Source organism: Diadema antillarum, unplaced genomic scaffold (genome assembly GCF_040938485.1).
Source record: "Diadema antillarum isolate AM-2024a unplaced genomic scaffold, OU_Dant_1.0 seq00000649_RagTag, whole genome shotgun sequence".
Lineage (NCBI taxonomy): Eukaryota > Metazoa > Echinodermata > Echinoidea > Diadematoida > Diadematidae > Diadema > Diadema antillarum.
Window position 1 is genome coordinate 1,930,114 of NW_027271563.1, and position 20,723 is coordinate 1,950,836.

The window sequence follows — 20,723 nt, forward strand, 5'->3', positions numbered from 1 at the left end:
GAGCGGACAAGGACCAGGTCCTTACTGGCTGCGGTCTTCTGCTTTGATGTGAGACCATAAAAGCCGATGATGAGGCGATCGCAAAGTAGCATCTTTAACTACCCCCAAGTAATTGTTCTTGGTCCTGCCTAGCTGGCGTTGCAAACTGGGCAGCTCGCACAGCACTGGAGACACGGCAGTAAGGATTTCACACATGATGCGTGTTGGCTGCTGACAGCTCAGCGCTAAGTACTAAATTGAGACGTCAACGCTTACATTCCACTGCGCCACTAAAAGTTGTTTGACAACCCAGCAGACCGATTAGGACACATACTGATGAAATATGCAAGTCAATTCCCTGCAACCGCCACATAGTACATCATTAGTGAAGAGAAATGCGTTATCATCGATTGCGTATACTGTATGAATCCATACTTATCTCCACACTGGTAGCATGTTTAATATTGAATCACGTTAAATTGCTTCATATACATGTGCGTTGAGTGAATGCAACAATATTAGTAGAACACATCAGTGAAAGTTTGGGGAAAATTGGACAATCTGTTCAAAAGTTGAAAATTTAAAGCATCTGCCAAGTCACTGCTGGATGAGAAGACTACTATCAGTGTATGATGTCACATGCCTAGAACGATATAAGGAAAAAATAAAGAGAATTTCACAAAATTGTATTTTTAAAAAAAGTGCGCATTTCCTCGACATGTCACCGACGTATGATAAGGGTAATATTATTCCCACTGCCTTCTGAAAGAGGCAAGTCAAGCGTTCTTTTGTTATGCGAGAAAAGTAAAAATATGTTGAATTTTCCTGATTATTTTCTTTATATCGTTCCACGCAATCATGTGACATCACTAGCTTCAGTAGTCTTTTCATCCAGAAATGACTGAGCAGAAACCTTAAAGTGGATACATTTTGAACAGATTGTCCGATATTCCTCAATCCCTTACTGATGTGTTCTACTAATATTGGTGCATTCACTCAGTCCACATGTCTTTGAAGGTGGACTTGTCCTTTATGATGTTACGTGCGAAAGTGATGTGTCTTTCGGTTATCACTACAGTCTTGATTCTTTTATTCATTCATTCAGTTTTTATCTATTGATATATGTATATGTATGTATGTATGTATGTATTTATCTATGTATCAAATGTTACTGATAGATTTATCTATTTATTTAAATAACATTATTCATTTATTCATGCATGCATTTTTTATCAATTTATCTATCCCTCCATTCATTTATTCATCTATCCATTCATTTATTCATCTATCCATTCATTCATTCATTCATTCATTCATTCATGTCTACACGTTCAAGAAACAATGCATGATTTGCGATATTAACATCTCTTAAGTCGAAAAGGGACGTATTACCTGTATACTCCAGGGGCCCGTTGCATAAAACTTACCGTTGAATTTCAATGGTAACTACCGTCAAAATTAGGCGTCACAGCCAATCAGCATCAAGGATTATAAAATTTACCGCTAATTTGAAGACTTACCGCTAGAAAGGAGCGGTAAGTTCAGCGGTAAGGGTTTTATGCAACAGGGCCCAGACCTTGAACATTGTTGAAGGTAATGTGGAAAACGATGACACCAACATCTCACTGTCCAAACAGAGATGAAAATGAAGTAGCAGGCAACATACATTCTTACCGCCCATTAGTGAATCGCAGCAACATGCTCATGTTGTAAACAGTATTCTATGTATGATATTCCCCTCCCACTCAGTCAACATCAATCAATGTTGTGTCTGGTCTCTCACCTCTTCATACGATGAACTTTTCTGGTTCCTGTGGCCGAGCCATATACTATAGAGAAGTATGTAGTAAGTACGTAAGTTAGTTAGTAAGTAGGTAAGTAAGTAGTGTTTTAAAGGACAAGTTCACCTTCATAGACATGTGGGTTGAGTGAATGCAGGAATATTAGTAGAACACATCTGTGAGAGTTTGAGGAAAATTGGACAATCCGTTCAAAAGTTACAAATTTTGGAAGTTTCTGCTCAGTCACGGTTGGATGAGAAGACTACTATAGCTTGTGATGTCACATGTGTACAACGATATAATGAAAGTATAAAGAAAATTCAACATATGTCCACTTTTCTCGCATAACAAAAGAACACTCGACTTCTCTCTTTCAGAAGGCAAGGTGAATGATATAGGTTTTCCCGGCCAATTTTGCACTTTTGTCAGTCCATTTGATAAAAGGTTCATTCAATTTAGCGAAAATCCTCGTCACTGCGCATTCTGTCATTCAAAATTGCAAGTTGGTCGTTCAATTTAGCATTTCGATCAATGAAATTTGCACATGTGCCATTCGAATTCGTAAAACGAGCATTCAAATTGGCACGTGCTCTTCAGTCATTCAAATTCGCCAACACTGGCCGAAAGGGGTATTTCAGTCATTCAATTTCGCGTATGGGCAGTCAAATTCCTAACATGTTCATTCAAATTAACGTAATGTTATTTCTCTTTTGAAAAGGTGATAACATTTAAACGCGTATTTCTATGTGACTTTTTGTTTCATCCACGCACTGTTAAGCAGTTAAAGTATCATATTTTTTACCATACATAACTCGGGTTTGTTGTTCTGTAACGCCCCTTTTCTTTCATACATGTCATTTTAGGCCTACATGTACCAATACGACAGATTAACTTCATCTTCTTACAGTCATGACAGCACAAATTAGATACAGACGTATTTCTCAAGAAGACAGAAAAAGAATTATAGAAACATTTGATGATCATAACCTCGACTTCCTAGAACTGGCCGACACACTCGGAATAAAGCACTCAACGGCCAGATAAGTTGTGGCCACATGATGCACTAAATCTTCGGACTGGAAGAATCACTAAGCACATTGAAGAAAAAAAAACTGTTGCCAAAATCTTTCAAATAAGTACGAAAATATGAAATGTAATGACGCTTGCAAAACAGTAACTGTGTTGACAAAAAAAAAAATAAAGAAAGAACCAAAGCATAAACATGCGTGCTAAATTGACTGCAAAAGATGTTAAATTGGATGCTCAAAAATGAATTTGAATGAACGAGTGCGGCATGTCCGTGATCACGTGACTATATCATTCTAAATTGAATGAACGAATAACGAAATGGTGCTAGTTTTACGAATTTCAATTGAAAAAGTGTTAATTAGAATGACGCTAAAGGTAATTTGAATGCTCCAAAATGAATTTGAATGAAGAGATCATAAAATTGAACTACCGAACATGTCATCTACGCTAAATTTTGCTAAATTGAATGCTACAATTAGGAATTGGACTGATACAAGTGCGAAATTGGCCGGGAAAACCTATATTACCCTTAACATAGGTTAGTAACAAGTCGAAGAAGTGTGCACTTTATTCAGAAAGTAAAGTTTTGTGAAATTCTCTTTTTATATCCCTTATATAATCATTCTACGCATGTGACATCATACACTGGTATTAGTCTTCTCATCCAGTAGGGATTGTCGGATTTTCCTCAGCCTTTCACTGATGTGTACTACTAATAAGTGTTGCATTCACTCAATCCACATTCATATGAAGGTGGAGCTGTCCTTTAAGTTTATCCGGGACCATCTTCCTTGTAGAGCTTTGCTTTAGATGGTCCCCTGCATATCCAATTTCATATGATATCGTACGTATCAATTTTCTTTACCGTCCCAATTCCTTACCGTACTGCAGAGACTCCAACTCTCCCGTTTTCGACGGGAGATCTCCCGCCGAAAACCTATTTTTGCCAAATCTCCCGTTCTCCCGCTAGAGATTTAATTCTCCCGCCCTGGCTCTGTGTCTCTCGCTGGAAAGGATTTCTGACTTATTACTATCGTATGTTGAAAAAATAAGCCTTAGATAGCACGAGAGAGCATCTAGAACTCTATATAGGAACTTCGCGCTTTCCACACATCAAGTTGGAGTCTCCCCTTTGCTACGGGTTTCAGGCGGGAGGATCTCCAGATCAGAAGGTGCTTTGGGTTGGAGTCTCTGGTACTGTACAATTTACATTCTTATTTGACATCGTTGTATATTATTCTCCCCATATAGGTTTTCTTTACGCAATCGTACCCCACAGTGTGTATGAATGCTTTGGAACAATTCATATGATTAATGACACATTGTCAAATTTTGTTATAGGCCTACATTGTATTGAAAACGGAATGCAGAAATAAACTGACCTGAACTGAAATGAAATGGAAAACATAAAGAGGGGAGAAATCGTAAAAACTGACGAATATCAGTTTCATGACAACTCATCGGTTGATGGTATATGGTTGGTAAGGAGGAGTGGCTTCCTATGCAAAATCTACCTAACCAGGATGTCGAGTATAAATGACGTCTTTCGAGATCGGAAATATATCTTGTTAAACGTATGCTATATACAAACGGACGGTAAACACGTTAAACTCACCTGTGAAAACCCCAACAAACAAGCCCTGATTGTCTAATAAGTGTTTGAGTACACACATGACAAGAAGAATGCATATCATAATAACTATAGTCCCTTCAATCCTTACTCTTAACCTTAACTACATTGGAAACTATTCACAGAAGTGAGACCATTACTAACGAATATTATCTGCTACACAGTAAAATGATCAGAGTTCGTCACTTCCATTGGGTACGCATTCATCAATTTTGCCTGTACAACTTTGAACGACTATGAGAAATAAATCTTTCTTAGCTCATGCAAGGAGTTCCTTGGTTCATGCTACAGGATCGTCACGGATAATAAGTTTTTTAACCCTCACCACACCATTAAATTTCATTCCTCTTCAACATACTAGTTGTCTGGCCGTTGGTTGTAAAGGATTTGTACCGCTGGAGGCAGTATGATGTTATGCGATCGAATATTGCTAAATTGGGTATCTACTGGGCTGAAGACTAGTTGGCAACCTGGTGGGGACTCGAGTCTCCATGGTCGTGGAGTGGTGGCGGAGACGTCTCCGTGACGTCTCCTGGAATGTAGCCGAGTCCCCGTGGAGTCGCTGCCAAGTCGCGGAGACTAATCTCATTCGTGAGGTCTCCGAGACGTCTCCGCAACTTTGGGAGACCCACTGGTGACCTACCGGAGACTTCTCGGAGACGTCTCCGCGACTATACATTCTTCGACGTCTGTATTTCCCTATATACTTCATAACGTGTTAATCCTTTCAATTGTAAATTTCAAGTAAGAATTCATCTCATATCAGCATCTGGGAATCTACACCCTACAAGCACTGATGCTTCTACGTGGATTCCTCATATTTCATAATATGTTCAATTATCTTAATTGCTGTATTCGACAATTCACCCATTCAATTTTTTTGTGGTTTGTTTGTTGAAACAATGGAATATGGAACAATAAAAACAAACAAGCAAACAAACTTCGGGACGAATAGATTATTACCTTATATGGAAACGTCTCCGAAATCGCCTCGGAGTCGCCTTCTTGGTGAGAACGCAAGATGTTTTTGTTTTTCGAGTGGAACGAGTGGCGGCGAAGTCTCCTTCAGTGAGATACACCCACTGCACAATGTCATATCGATATGCTATATTTATTATCAACACGCGTCATCAAATTCTGGTTAATATCTCAATTTGCCTAGAAATTCCCGATCATGTTGTCAACCGCATTATAATTGTTCTTCAATCCCATGCACTTTGATAAAGAAACGTTTGCAACTAATATCCCTCAAAGACGAGTCATAGAAACATTTTGTTTTCTTTGTCTTAGAAAGCCGTGAATCACGCAAGGTGTGATCTGCCCACAGTGTGAAAACTTGAGAGCTTTCATTTCATCAGCGGAAGTGCGAGAGCGAACTTTTCCGCTTTAATTACATCCATTAGAGCTAACATCGTCATATCACTTCTGGCTGATTAAAAACAATGAGAAAGCCAAACAAAAATTACACTGCACTTTTGCTGACTCCATGAAGAACCTGCAGAAATAGATTATTTACGCAATTTGCACGTCGGTGCAATTACCGATGTCAAAATAATCGCCGATGACAAAACACATCGATCTGCTTTAGAGAGCACATTAGGAGGTTGCCCCAACAGCGTACACAGCCGAACCCATCTATCACGCGTAATAGTGAGTGATGTGGGTTCACATAATACAAAGGACGATAGAATGCCACATGTCTATTTCCATCTGGATGAACCTGAAAAAAAAAAGAGTTATGAAAACCCCGCTTTATTCGATTAAAGATAAGATAAAAACAAAAGACTCCGCCTCTTCCTCCCTGGCTCAATGCTTCACATTAACTCAATTATCATTTTAATAACTTCAAGAGTTTACAAATGGCAAAACTTTGATTCTCCGCTTATCTCCTCTAGAATTCCACATAGCGTGACAGTGTTCATTGCTAATCGCATCAGCGCGCTCTTCTTTCGCTCTCTCTCTCTCGCTCCCTCTCTCTGTGACTTTGTTAACTCCATTTATTTATTTTTTTTTTAGATTCATGCATTTCACAACAGACGAAAAATGCGTTAAATTTTCTATGAGCGGGCTATTAAACTGCCATCGGAATGACGTATGGGTCTTGCAAAGGCGCGCAGATCGGCGTTGGAGTGTGACAGAGAAATAACAACCGAATCCAAAATCTGAGTTGCGCCCCGCGCGCTGGCGGGGCTGATGGGCCGCACCATGCATTATGCAGCTCCTGAATGGTGTTTAAGTGAGAGGCTAATATGCCCGCGACGCGCCAAAATCGACTGGTGGCCACATACACAGAATTGATCAGCCAATTATAAGAGGCGTGCAATATTTTTTTCCTCCTTTTCTTTATCTCACTCTCTCTTTCATGCGGCAACAGAGATAAGAGAGAAAAAAAAGGTGTGGCATAAAAAATAAAAAAATAACAAAAACAAAAATAAAATAAAACTGAAATAAGAACAATCATACGCACTTCGTTCGGTTCAGTGGCGGGAAAATTTTTAATTTTCAGTTTGGGGCATCTGGTGAATTTATTCCTTCCCCTCCTTACATTATTTTCCCGTTGTTATTTTTTTCTTATTCTCACTCATGTTCTCGTATTTCGATTTTTGTTAGTGTTGGTGCTTTACTAATACGAGTATGTCTATAACCTTAAAGATCCTTGCTATAAGTAAATTAATATTCTATACCTGATGTAACTGGAACATAATCGCTATGTTAGAATAATGTTTGTTCATCAGACCTTTGATTTCATGAGGATAAGAGAAGAGCTCAGCTCAAAAGAAAAAAAAATCATGATCAAACCAATCAAATCCCTTTCTGGAGAAGACATTCTTTGTAATTCTTCAAAACAATTTATATTAACAGGAAGAGAAAGGGGTTGAGGGAGCTCGGGGAGAGAAAAATGATTTTTTTTTATCATGCCTGTCAGAGTGAGATGAATGAAAGTATGCGTGGACTTATTTGTTTTTAAGCAGGAGATAATGTCCGAAATAGAATATGGGATCATAATCGTTATATTAAAGATCTAAATGTTTTGTGCATAGAGAAACAAATAGTTGAAGGACAATCTTCATTAAGTGAACAGTTGAATGTTGATACGAACTGTGTATTTGATCTATTGTGTATTTTTTCTGTCTCTGTCTCTTTCTCTCTCTCTCTCTCTCTCTCTCTCTGTCTGTCTGTATACCTTTCACAACTTAAACATATATCACAATATACATATACATATATACATACACATAATATACACATGTACATAATACAGAGAGAGAGAGGGGAGGGAGGGGAGGGGAGGGAGGGGAGGGGAGGGAGAGAATAGATAGATAGATAGAAGGAGAGAGGGAAAGAGAGGATGAAATTGAATATAGACTAAATAGATTTGAATATTTGAAACAAATCTATCATACTTCTGGTCATATTTCAAAGGTGTCCCCATCCTACAGACCACGATCAGCCACCAGGCCAGAGTTGACCGGTTTCTCTGCGTCGCGAAGCGACTGACAGCACATGCCTCTATACCCTCCTGATCGGACGTCAGCTCGTGTCGGCTCTAGCCTGTACTCGAGCGAAGACCGCTCCCAGGGGTTTATAAACTGAGCTATAGACAGATAGAGTATCAACGTGTGATGTCAAAGCCATGCTAACTCTAAACAGCCTCACCTGGTCTGCGAACATTAATTTTTCTAACCATGCTCGCACCAGGTTCCAAACCAAGCTATAACAAAAGACAGTGATTATCATCGGTACTCGAAACCGCAGTACAGCTGTAATATGTTTAGTAGGTGTTCATGCAGTAAGATGTACAAAATTTAGGATTCGTCATTACGTTTTAGGCATGTGAAATGAAGAGTACAAAAATTTTAGCACGACAGATTAATGGGTATTATTTTCCTTTATCGTCATTCATTACCTTTAACATCAGACCATTTTATGAAAACGTCAGTGCAATTACATACGAAAATAATTACAAACAAATAACATAAAACACACACAGAGGGACTCTGGGATCGAATGCGATTTCTTTGTAATTTACCGGATGATTCTCATTTTTATTGGACCATGTCTGTAAATTTTGTGCAGTTTCTCTTTCTTGTGTCATTATATCATACATTAGGCCTACATAAAACAGACCATTTCCCTCGGCCGAAACGCACACACACACACACACACACACACACACACATACACTTTTTCCCCCTTGGTCTCCACACGGGCTATGAATTAGTGACAATACACTCTACTTTCAGAAGGGACCTCTGATTTTCTTATCGTTTGGGGGCGCGCTGCAGCGACGATTCGCTTATAATTCCGATGGGCATTTGGTCCCGCGTCGACTGGAGCGCAGAAGGGGTTCGTGCACTTTCGGCGCCACGGAAAGGGACCACTTTGCGACGCACGCGCAGATGTGGAAGCGCGCATCGACGGTTAATTGCTTCCGACAACATCTCCGTGCTCTAGATAGCGAACGGTGAAAAGGTGGTCACGTAGTCTCATCCAGTTCGTCGCAATTTACATTACTGGTGGAATGCCGCTTTTTACAGCAGTAAACAACCGAAGCGGGAGAAATTTGGGAAATATGAGGTATGTCAAAGTACTCCGAGTGATGTCCAAAAGGGCAGTAAGTATTCCACCCATCTCACTACTTTTGCTTTGACCCTTTATCTTTGACTTTACTAGACATTGTCAAAGGTATGCTTTTCTGCTTTTATCATTGTTGCTATTGCCATTTCTGTTGTAATCGTCGTGGTTCTTCCTCTTCCTCCTTCTCCTCCTCGTCCCACACCATTTCATCCTTCACGTTCTTCATCTTCCTCCTCGTCTTCTTCCTTCATTTGCCAAATATCCTTCTTACCTTCTTTTTATCACCATCATCACCATCTCTTCTTATTATTATTATTATCTTCTTATACCTGTACATCTTTACTTCTACAATCAATATGTCACTACTACATTATTTTCACGTCTCAATTCTAGTGCTAACTAACGTAAGAATGATCTCAAACTTTATAGAAATGTGCATTAACAAAAGTACTACGATACCATCCCCCCCCCCCAAAAAAAAAGGGGGGAGGAGGAGGAGAAGAAGGAAAAGAAGAAGAAGAAGATGAAGAAGAAGGAAAAGAAACCCCGCAATATCTGTGAAGTCGCCGCACCTGAAACAAGACTATCATCATCCCATGGAGAGACTGCGACAAATCTATCTCGCGTTGTCAGGAGGTCATGACATGTAGAGCAATGTAGCTTGAATATAGAAACTGTGTCCGGCACCCACTCTCTCCCAAGGGTCAGTGACATCTCCACTCATACTCGCCTACCAGACTATCCATGAAACCATCGGACGTCTCAGCACGGATTAAGAATGAACCTTTTTCTCTCGCTCGTCGGCCATAATTGCTCAAAATTCCGGCGTTGAGTCCATAATCACTCAAAAATTTATATGACTCTGGAGAATTGTTTTCTGGTCATCGAGTTCATCAGCTCTGATTCGACATGATGCCTTATCCAGGTATTATCGCCTTTAGTGATCAAAATAGCACAATACTGAGGTTTAGAGAGAGAAATGGGTTACAAGAAAAGAGCCATGGGATAAAAGTACTCGATAGAGGGAAAGCGGCAAAAAACTGAGTCTTTAAGTTCGTTGCCCTCTTAGGCTGATATCGTAACATTGTATCTAAATGAAAACGATATGATCGAGCATGTGCCGAGTATTGCCGAATATGTGCCGAGTCTGTGCCGAAAATGTGCCGAGCGTATGCTAAGCCTTACGTATAGCAGCATTTCATCCGTCTATTCCACGTTTATGAATCTGTGGTCTCATCATGACATTCATCACACAAACGCTTTATTTTGTCCTTTTGGTAGTTTTTTTTTTCATGCTTCATGACCACCCTTGAATATGACCCGGTAGTTGCGTGCCTACAGCTTCCAATCCCGACATGCTTGCTGTTTGATGCAAATGTTGATATTGTCCAGCCGCAGGCATCCATAGGAGTACGCGTGACCTGGGCCCCGTTTCATAAAGGGAGAGCGACAAGCGTCAAGTCCCCTATTCAGCGTCAACTTCCACCCTGCAGCGTCAAATTGTAAACTTGACGCTGCAGTGCGTTTCATATAAAGTTAACGCTGCATGATCGACATTAAAATGTCGCTGGACTGCTGGAGCAATAGAAATGTTGGCGCTGGTCAGTATGAGCGCCAAAATTTGTCGCAGGACATCGTACTACAGCGACAACTTATCATCGCAATGCTATGACAACTCAACCATGTTTTCTGGGATCGAACAGTCGGGCTTCGTGAAGCGTCTCACATCGATCGACCATAGCACTTTAGCACTGCCTTAAAGTAACTCTAACTCTACAGAATTCAATGACATAACTATTTCTTGCATTGCGTATCTTGTCTCTATATTGGTGAATGTCTCCCGATACCATAAAAGGAATGAAATCAATTCATATCTTAACCCTCACGGTGCCACATTGATTCCTGTCCATAGATTTGTGTGTGAAGTTTGTGCACATTTGGCTCATTGGCACGTATCAGTGGAGACAGGGTGAAAAGAGGTGCAGAGTGCGTACCAAATACCTGTAATCCTGCATGGTACACAGATGCAACGAAACTGGTCCATTGAACTGAATGTTACCAACAAAATGATGTTAACCATTTCCTTCGCACAATGGCAGTCTCTGTTAGGCGATTTGCAGAAGCAAGGTTCTGCTAATTAACCATCGCACGGCCCGGGCGTGTGGTGACATATTGTACCCTAGAGTCGGTTGTTGTCCAGACATCACAAGAAATCCCACATCGTCGTGACAAAAAGGTGTCGCGAATTCGTCATCGTGGACGCATGCTCGTGAAGTGTTCACCCATGGTTGAACTCGACTACTAGTACGCCTGAGCGAACCCGTCACGTCGCCGCAAGACCAGCCCTCCTCATCTTCCATGATGACGCAAAAACATAAAAAAGTGGCTGCAACCTACCTCAATTTCTTATTTGTGTCTATTTATCCATTCATTTCATCACAGGGTATATCCAGCTATCTATCCATTCACCAGACAGAACCTGTATTCATATCTTTGCGTATCAGGGCAATTACCCCAAAGGAAAATAATAACCCCTCGGCTAAATGCTGGTTAGTGATAAGGTAAGAGTAAAGATTAGGGTTAGGTTTATAAGAGTTGGAGTTTGGGTTAGGGTAGGGATAAGGTTCAGAATTAGGATTAGGATTAGGGTCAGGGGAAGGGTCCGGGGTAATTGTCCTGGGGGTAATTGCCCTAGAATCATATCTCTGTACATTAATTTTCTCATATCTCTGCATATCTCCCAACTGACAACCACATCTTATCTTCCCATACCTATCTCATCTTCCTACCATCTATGTGCAATTGTTGGTCTCTGCATTTTCAATCTATCTGAATACAATTCACCAAGTAAATCTATGCTTCATGTATCAATCAATCAATTAATCAATATGTCTATCCACCACACGTATCTCTTCACACATGCATCGATGGACTTATTGTCTATCTCTGTGTATCTTCCATATTCTTGGGCTTTTACAGAAGATGTGGAGATAATACACATAGGTAGATAGATAGATAGATAGATAGATAGATAGATAGATAGATAGATAGATAGATAGAAACCGTAGATGGATATTAGATAGGCAGATAGACAAAAAAATTCTTATTAAAGTAAACAGTAATAATTGGCAGTTAAATTCTATCCAATGTACATGTCTACTAGTATTCAATAAGACGTATTTCTTTTCTCGATTCTTTTATTCTCTCTCCTCCTCCCCCTTCTCCCACTTACTTTTTTTTTTCATTCTCTCTCTCCGCTCTCTCTTTCATAATTCATCTCTATCTATCTATCTATCTATCTATCTATCAATCTATCTACTGTATCTACCTCTGACTGTGGTGCGAATCTCTCATCTGCTTCTAACTCTTTCCTCGTCCGACGCTGTAACACTGTCTGTTTCCCTAATACCATAAAGATAGTAATATAATTGTTTTCATATATCTTTTAGGTAATCATGACCACGTCGAGTACGTCGGTCATCACGTGTTAGTCATTGTATCTCCGGCTGTCGTAATATCGCCAAGTAGACATCATTTTTCTGACGCGTGCGGCGCGATTTCGTTAAGCCTCCTCTTAACAAGAACAAGGAAAACAATACCGCGACCATTGTACGAGTGAATGCAGGGCTATAATGTATGAAATGCCCGCGACGCGCGTACGTGACGTTTAGACAAAGCTGAAAAAAGAGGCTTTCCATATACGCTGGCGCTTTTACCGCGTAACCGAGTCGTTTGTTAGATGGGCCCTTAATTATCATTAAATGGAATAAACGCGTGTCATGGGCCACTCCATTCCTCCCCTATCCTCCCTATCTCCCCCTTTTCTCTCTCCCGTCCCCCTCCCCCTCCATCGTGCCCTCTCTATCTGCATATCTGCATGTCTGTCTGTCTGTCTCATTTCTATAAAGTGAGTACGCATGGTGAATGAGTATAGGATCATAGATTGTTACTGTCCTAGGAAGTCTTCTTTTATGGGCATAAAAAAGTCAGGTCCGCCCATCCACCGCCCCCCCCCCCCCTTCTGCAAAGAAAACCCTTCTTATGTACGAAATGTATACTCCACCATTCACATTAGCGTACTCCATTCTACCAGGGAGGTGACATCTCCCTGATTCTACGCAGTCCCCCACAATGTGTTTATTCTTATCATTAAATGCTAGAAAAGAGTAATCCTCCGATGTACACGAAAATGACAGTCGGCATAATACAGGTGCCGTGGATACCCAGTCAATTTGAAATGATCAAATATTCAAGTGGGCGAAACCGCGCCACAGTACGCGCAGGGTTACGAGCTGCATTCACACGTACAAAATACAATGTAGCAGGATAACGATCGCGATCCATACCTCAAGAAATTTGTATCATGCTAATCCGCCCACGTGTGAATCCCACTTTCTCCAATCTGCGGAGTCCTTTGACATAACAGTATATGATGGAGAGCACAACAAACAATCCACGCATCTAGTACAAATTGGTATTAGGGTGACTGCGTTTCTACCTTGTGGGCTGTGTGTGTTATTACAAAGTGCAGTGCAAACTTTGCATGATGAAAAGAAGAAATAAACAAATTATTTTGTGGTATAAATATAACTAATTCCTTCCTTTCTTTAGCTTTGATGTTGTTTTAGATTTGTTGCTTTTCGTTGTTACTTTGTCGATGATGGCATTGTATTTGGCTATTCACATAACAAAATATCTTATACATAGGCCGAACTCTAAAATTCATGGTTCAAAATACCGCTCTCTACCGAGTTTCCTCGGCACACTGACATACACTGTACTGTGACTGCACACTTTCATGCCATGTCATTTCAGGTAGACACACGAAATACATAGACTACAGGGAATCTACTCTGGTCTACTCAAGAAGAAGTAAACACTGTAAGAACACACACACACTCATCAACGACGCGTGCGTCCACAAACTCGGGTTTCTAGCGTAGCGGGCAATGTACGTATTAAAGCCTGAAGCCATTTCGAAGTTACCATCTACTAGTACTTCCTGCGCATGAGCAGATTAATTTCAAATGGAAAAACAGCGTAATGAGTCGTAGAGTTGTACCGAGCAATGTCACGGATAGCACCTGAACGGCTTCTTTGCATTGCAGTGAAAAAGATATTTAACACATGCACGGGAGTTTGTTAACATAAACACAAGTTGATTTACGTAAGTGGGTGATATCTAGCTTTCAACTGCTTTGTTCTGACGGTTTGAAATTTGGGGTGATTTGAACTATCGTTAACTGTGAACTGGTGATCAGATAGGTTGGAACTCGGAGCCATAACTGCCACACTAAAACTCCTTTGACACTTCTCACTTTCTTTGCCTCCTTACATTTCTTGCATGCATTAGCAATCAACCTGCAATCAATTTTCGATACGCAACCCCAAGATCATTCTTCATCACAAAACACACATAGAAATGCCACATCCAACAACCACCAGTGTGACTGCACAAAATCAAGGAACTAGAAGACACCCTATGCTTCGTTGTTAAAGTTGGTAGTTTATTGTCACCATGTAAAAGTTCCTCCTTTTCATCACATATTTTCGATTCTTCTGTAAACTTTTGAAAGAACAAAGAGAGCATGAATGATTCTGACCATAATGGCCTGCTTTTATTTCCTTTTCATTATTTTGTTTGAACAAGGCACACGGGTTCAATTCTAAAAAATGGAAGAGGTTGAAGTGACATTTGAGAGAGAGAGAAAAAAAACCGCTCTGGAACATACTGATGCAACTGGTATTCTGGTAATCACCTTTACCATGATGATAATAATAATAACAAAATACCAATAAATGGACAGAAAAGAACGAGAAACTGTCATAGAATTTCTCTCAAAGTCTAAAATATCGACATGAAATATAAATGTCCAGAAAAGCGCATTTCAAGAAATGTCACAGATATTCAATGCAGAAAAAAAAAGAAACAGTAAAAATAATGAAACAAGTCTCAAACAATGAAAACCATGATCACCATTTTTTTATGCAATGCCATCCTACATCACTGATGACATGTCATGTTTACAGTTTATCATGAATCCTGTACGGCAGCTTTCAGCGACAAGGACTATCGTCCACCCCGGTCTCTGTGTTACAGCTAGATATGGATAAACTCACTATACATGAAATCTAAGCTTTGTCATTTTTCTTTGTGCTTCCACTCTGGAAATGTGATGATCTACACACACCCATCATCCACATATTAAATGGCACACAAAGAAGTTATCCATACTAACTATGGAGTCAATGAGAGTGAATATATTCAGCCTTACTTTGCAAAGAAAAAACCTTTTGTGTAAACCCAGGAAATATTTGCATTAGTTGATACATAACAAGAGGGGGAAAAACACAAGTTGTATTGAACACAAAAGATGTTTGCTTGCACAGTTTCGTCTTTCTGAACTGCTGGAAAGGATGTGGCAAATGTTGCATTCAATGGAGAGAAGATAAAGAAAATTATTCCATCGATCCTCCCCCATAGTCTGAACAGCCCCATAATTTATCCCAATCATATCTTAGCCCATTCATGACCACAATCCCAACAGACCATTACTGTTGTATACGAACAGGTCGCTGAAGGTCATAAAAGGGTAAGAGATCTACAGTAATTAACACTTGCCTAGAGATGTCAGTGGAGAACAGACATAATTATTCTGAAACCTGCAATTTTCCTTGGAGGACGGACAACCACATGTCATCAACCAGTCCTCCTACAATAATCCAAAAATGAATTATCAAAATTCATGTGAACATCCCTAAACGTGGAAGACTCGACAACGAATTATGCTGTTCTGACACAACTTTTCACACACAAGTCTCATGTACCCCTGAGCAAAAATTGCCCAAATCCAGCCCCATCTTACCGCACAGGCTTGACAAATCACTTGGTTCACACACCAGACTTGTCCACACTTTGGTCAGTCCACCAAGATTCTGAAAGAACGATCGATTTGTTTTTGCTTTCGTTTTTTTTTGTGGACCTCCAGTTCACTGATCATCAATATTCCCTGCAGTCTGTCATTTTCTTGCATTAATGTGTACAGTGGTCGGGACTGAATATCAATACTGGTACCCACATTGGAGGCATTATCATAATACAACAAATATGCAAACTCTTAACTCTACCAGTAAGAATAATGATATAACAAACTCTCACTACAACAAAGTAATTTTTCCCCGAAAAAGTTCAGTTTCTTTGTAGATATAGCAAATTGACGTCACTGGCCCTGATGAAATCCTAGTAATGACAGTCCACTGTATTCTTTATCAATAATTATTGATAACGTAGAATATTTAGCTTTGTATTTTCTGAAATATGACAGCATAGAAATGAAAGACTGATCAACTGTTGACAGAACAGCAACAGAGAGAATGGCTCACAAGTACACGTTGTCAACTCTACCTCAAAGGCTTTGTAAAAGAAACAAGAAAATGTGACCCACTACAACAAAAGGATCCGAAAGTGGGGAGACGACAACTTTCTGAAAATGGCATGACATTATTCCCTTTCTCTTCCACTACAATCTCATATATAACATGACTCATAAAAGTACCCAGTTGCAGAGACATTGATGATTTTATAATCGCATGCCAAGTGGTTTAGGAAATCAGCACTTCGAGAAAACCGCCTCCACAGTTTTCCTTCCCATGCTATTATGATCAAGGGGTGGTAAGACAATTTTCACCACTTGACAACAGAAAGTATGCTCCTCGCAACCTCCGCGATGTTCATTCAAGCTTAGCGCCAGTGGTCTACGGGCAACCAATCAGTAACCAAGATGCAACGCACTGACTGAGAAGATCACTCCCTCGCTGCTAGGGGCGGAGTCTAGCTGCGGCGCTAAATCCAAATCTTAGCACACGATTCTGTTGCATTGAAAGTCGGAAAATCATGGCCCAGGAAAAAGCTAATTTCTTGCCTTTCCATTGATCATTTAGCTTCGAAATTTCGGCAGATGATAGACGATAGATTGTACGACAAGATTTTGCCAAAAACAGAAATCAGATCATTTTTGACCGATTTTGATGATCTGACTTCAAACTCAATTTTCTCGGCTCAGCCATCAGCGACTTTAGGATCCTTTTGTCGTGGCGGGTCACAAATACCCTCACAGAGCATAATTCAGAACCAGTACATGGAGAAAGAATATCAAACGCAAGTGCAATACCTTCAAGATTTGTTTTTCCCTTCATCAACCTTCTTCAAGAGCAGAATCTTCAAAATCCTACTTCAGGGTCTAATTAAATGTAACTAATAACAAAAAAAAAAAAAAAATCATATCAAACAACATCACAAATCAAAACAGACTTCACTATAGTACAATCACATGAATGCACATGTGCCTATTGTTAATGTGCCAATAATCTACATCTAACTGGATTCAAGTGAATGTCATTTAACCCGTTGTTTCCGAGATCACTCGAATTCCCATTGCTTCAAGACAAGGGGCACCCGGTTCCCATAGACAACGGGTTAAAAAAGCTGAAACTTGACAAGTTAAAGAGTGGCGAAAGAGGGATCTTGTGTTTGCATTCTTGTGTTAATGAAAGTGAAAGCAAAGGGACAGCACTACCAATTTACAGAAACACACACTACTTGCCATCACATTACTGGTCGATTTTTGTGGTGTTGCTGGATTGTCCACATGACAAATTCATACAAAGATAATGACACTTACTCAAATTCATGAAATTCTTCTGTCGAGATGTTTTTCACTGCAACTCGATTGAAAAATTGCCCTACATTGATGTAAATAAGCACTGAATTGATCAGTGTTTTAGCAGTAGCCATGATAAAAAAAAATCATGGGCGTATATACTCACTTACGGGAAATTTGTCTATCAATTGCAATGATACTGACACTGTCGATGGTTAGCATGTATGCACTTGCCGAGTCTTGCACCATGTCACATGCCAATCTTCAAACGTCACGTCAACAGAACTTTAGTGCAGCTGACAGCTGCAGGGAATACGATATTTGCCCAGGTCAAAGGTCAGGGGAGTAAATGCCACTGCACAACCCCTCCACAAAACCTGAGTGGCATTTACGGGAATTTCGGGAATAGTTGAGGGGCAGTAATTATTTCCAGCAGTAACAGGGTTACTGGCTACTGGCTCACAGAACTTTACAACATGACGAAACACAAAAGCCCTATGAGAGCATACAAGAACAAAACTCAACCTCACTCTGAAGTCCTTCCACATAAAGACTGCTTTCAGTTTTGAAGGACATACCTACTGTGTCTGTGCAATTAAAAATTTTTTTCCTATTTTTCCCCCTTTGCATGTCATCAAAGCTCTTCTCTCTGCTCCGTCGAGGCTAATTTTTCTGCGGCTAATTTTTCTGCCACTTCGGAATCATAATCGGTTTCGGCGGCGTCCTCCTGAACGATCAATTCATCCAGAAGGTTTATCATGTACAGCTCGAAGTCCTTGGCCATTCTCCCTCCGTTGTATCGCTCCACAAACCGACCGCTGCTGAAGAAGTTGAAGGTCGGGAAGCCCGTCACGTCATAGTCACTGCACAGCGCTGGTGAATAGAGACGGGGAAGAGGGGAGACAAAAGAACAAAATAACAACATTATACAGTCCACACTGCAGGTAGAAGCCTCTCAAGGTATATATTAAGAGGTGACCTTTGTAAACAGGTGGCCACTATACACAGGTGGTTGGCCATTTTTTTTTTTTTAATACATATCTGCCATACAGAGCCACATGGATGTCTTCTCTACAAGGCATTACTAATTGTCAGAAATCTCAGAAATATATGAGAAAACAAAAGTGTATTGCTCTAAGGGCCTTTTTTACTGTCAATTCATAATGGCGCTATCCACAAAATCAATTACAGACGGAAGGAAAGATGGAAAGATGGACGGGCAGATGGACAGACAGACAGACAGACAGACGGACAACTCAAAAACATAACGACACAATGGCAATTTGATAAAGTTTCATGTCATTAAGAAAGGCCATTGGCTCCAATTTGTGAAAGTTCCATGCCATGAATATTTCTGGTTTTACAGTAAACTCACCCTTTTCCACGGTGCAGTCGACAGCGGCAAGCGCCCTGTCTGGCATTTCTTTCAGTTTCTCTGCCGCCTCCATGTAGGCCGGCTTGGCAGCCTTGCAGTGACCACACCAGGGGGCGTAGAACATGACCAGCACGTGGGTGCGTTCCTGCAGGAAGCCCGCAAACGTCTGAGTGGTCAGGTGGTGGACGTCGCTGGGGACGTCGCTCCAGGCCGGCTCCGCCGAGGGCGGGGGAGGCATGTTGGAGGGACTGAAGGATGAGGGATAAGAATCATCGTCATGAGGGTGACGTCGAGTTATTAGTCAATCATGCATATCTCTGAGGGTACCAACGAAACAAACTGAGTAAATGTTATCCGACATCCTTATTATGGTCTCTCTGGTATCATATTATCCTTTTAATTAACATGTGATACTCTTGGTATTATTAAAATCATTTTTATCATCATCATCACTATTGCCATCATTATCAGCATTGTCACCATCATCATTATCATCATCACCATCATCATCTTCCTCATTATCATTAAGTTTGTATGATGAAACAAGTCCCAAGAAACCACAGCCTGTTAGAGGATACGCAAAACTCCCTCCTCCAACATGGTGACAGTATCGTAATGACCACTAAGTCATCAATAGTGCATACGAGACTCATGACCAATTAAGGAAAGATGTGATATAATTGATTTTACCCTGGATACATGTATGCCAGGTCACATAAGGGACCTTGGGGAATATATGCCACAACTGCACACAACACCAAAGCCCACGCACTATATCCAATTTCTCATGGTTACCTTGGTGACCATAAAATGTGACAGGCACCGAGGTTAGAAAGCTGGTAGATGTGAGATTTTGCAACATATCAATGTGGGAAGGACAGTAAGGAGCTTTAGTATTTTTAAGCTGTAAATTGTGGGATCTGGTGCATACTATATATTTTTTCTGATTAAAAAAAAATGTCTCAAAATTTGAATTTTTGGGTGGTTGGAAATCCACGGTCTTTTCTGTCCTTTTTGTTTTGTTATGTTTTTGCTGTTGTGAGGTGTGACCAAAAAAAAAAAAGTTTGTCTGGCATGTCAGCATCAGATCGACTCCTTAGATGCACGTCTCATGCCTAATGCGTGAGAGTTGGTAGGTGTAGTTACTGCTCCATGACATTTCATGCGGTGCGCCATAAGGTCCCAACTCACTCTCTCATGAACTCCAGAAGGGCATCTGTGGTTCTGCCTCCAGAATACTGGATATCCTCCACTCCATTTCTGTAAAGAGTAAAACAGAGATGGAAAAACCATACTTAAAATGAGCAGACTTAAAAATCACAATTCCACACAGAGAGAGCGGTGACATAATGCTTACAGATACCTGTCATTATTTTACATGCTATATGTTTTGCTTTTAATAGTGAGATGAGCCTAGGATGTTGGGTAAATATTCTTTATAGAATGATCTGGGAAATTGTTGAAGATGTACAACCAAGCTTTTGGCTTTCTGCCAAAGTTACATGCTCGCATTTTACTGATTAAAATAAAGAGGAAACAAGCTTTAGTTTTAGCGTGAACCTTGCCCTATCCATTTTTTTCCCTACCCACATTTATGAACCACTTGTAGCAATGACAGAACTCTGATTAGAGTATGGAAAAGTGTTCTGTCCCTGTCTGGAATCACCTTCTCAACAGGAAATGTATGCATA

At 40.3% G+C, this 20,723-nt stretch overlaps 1 protein-coding gene across 1 annotated transcript in view; it reads right to left on the reverse strand.

The window, feature by feature from the left end:
• Positions 1-15,509: 15,509 nt before the first annotated feature.
• Positions 15,510-20,723, reverse strand: part of LOC139736480 (protein disulfide-isomerase A5-like) — a 47,180-nt gene continuing 41,966 nt past the window's right edge. The window contains exons 21-23 of the mRNA XM_071647231.1: positions 20,224-20,292; positions 19,033-19,280; positions 15,510-18,530 (exon numbers count right to left, since the gene is read on the reverse strand). Coding sequence (XP_071503332.1) covers positions 18,292-18,530; positions 19,033-19,280; positions 20,224-20,292 — 556 coding nt within the window. The 3' untranslated portion in view covers positions 15,510-18,291. The remainder of the gene's footprint in view (positions 18,531-19,032; positions 19,281-20,223; positions 20,293-20,723) is intronic.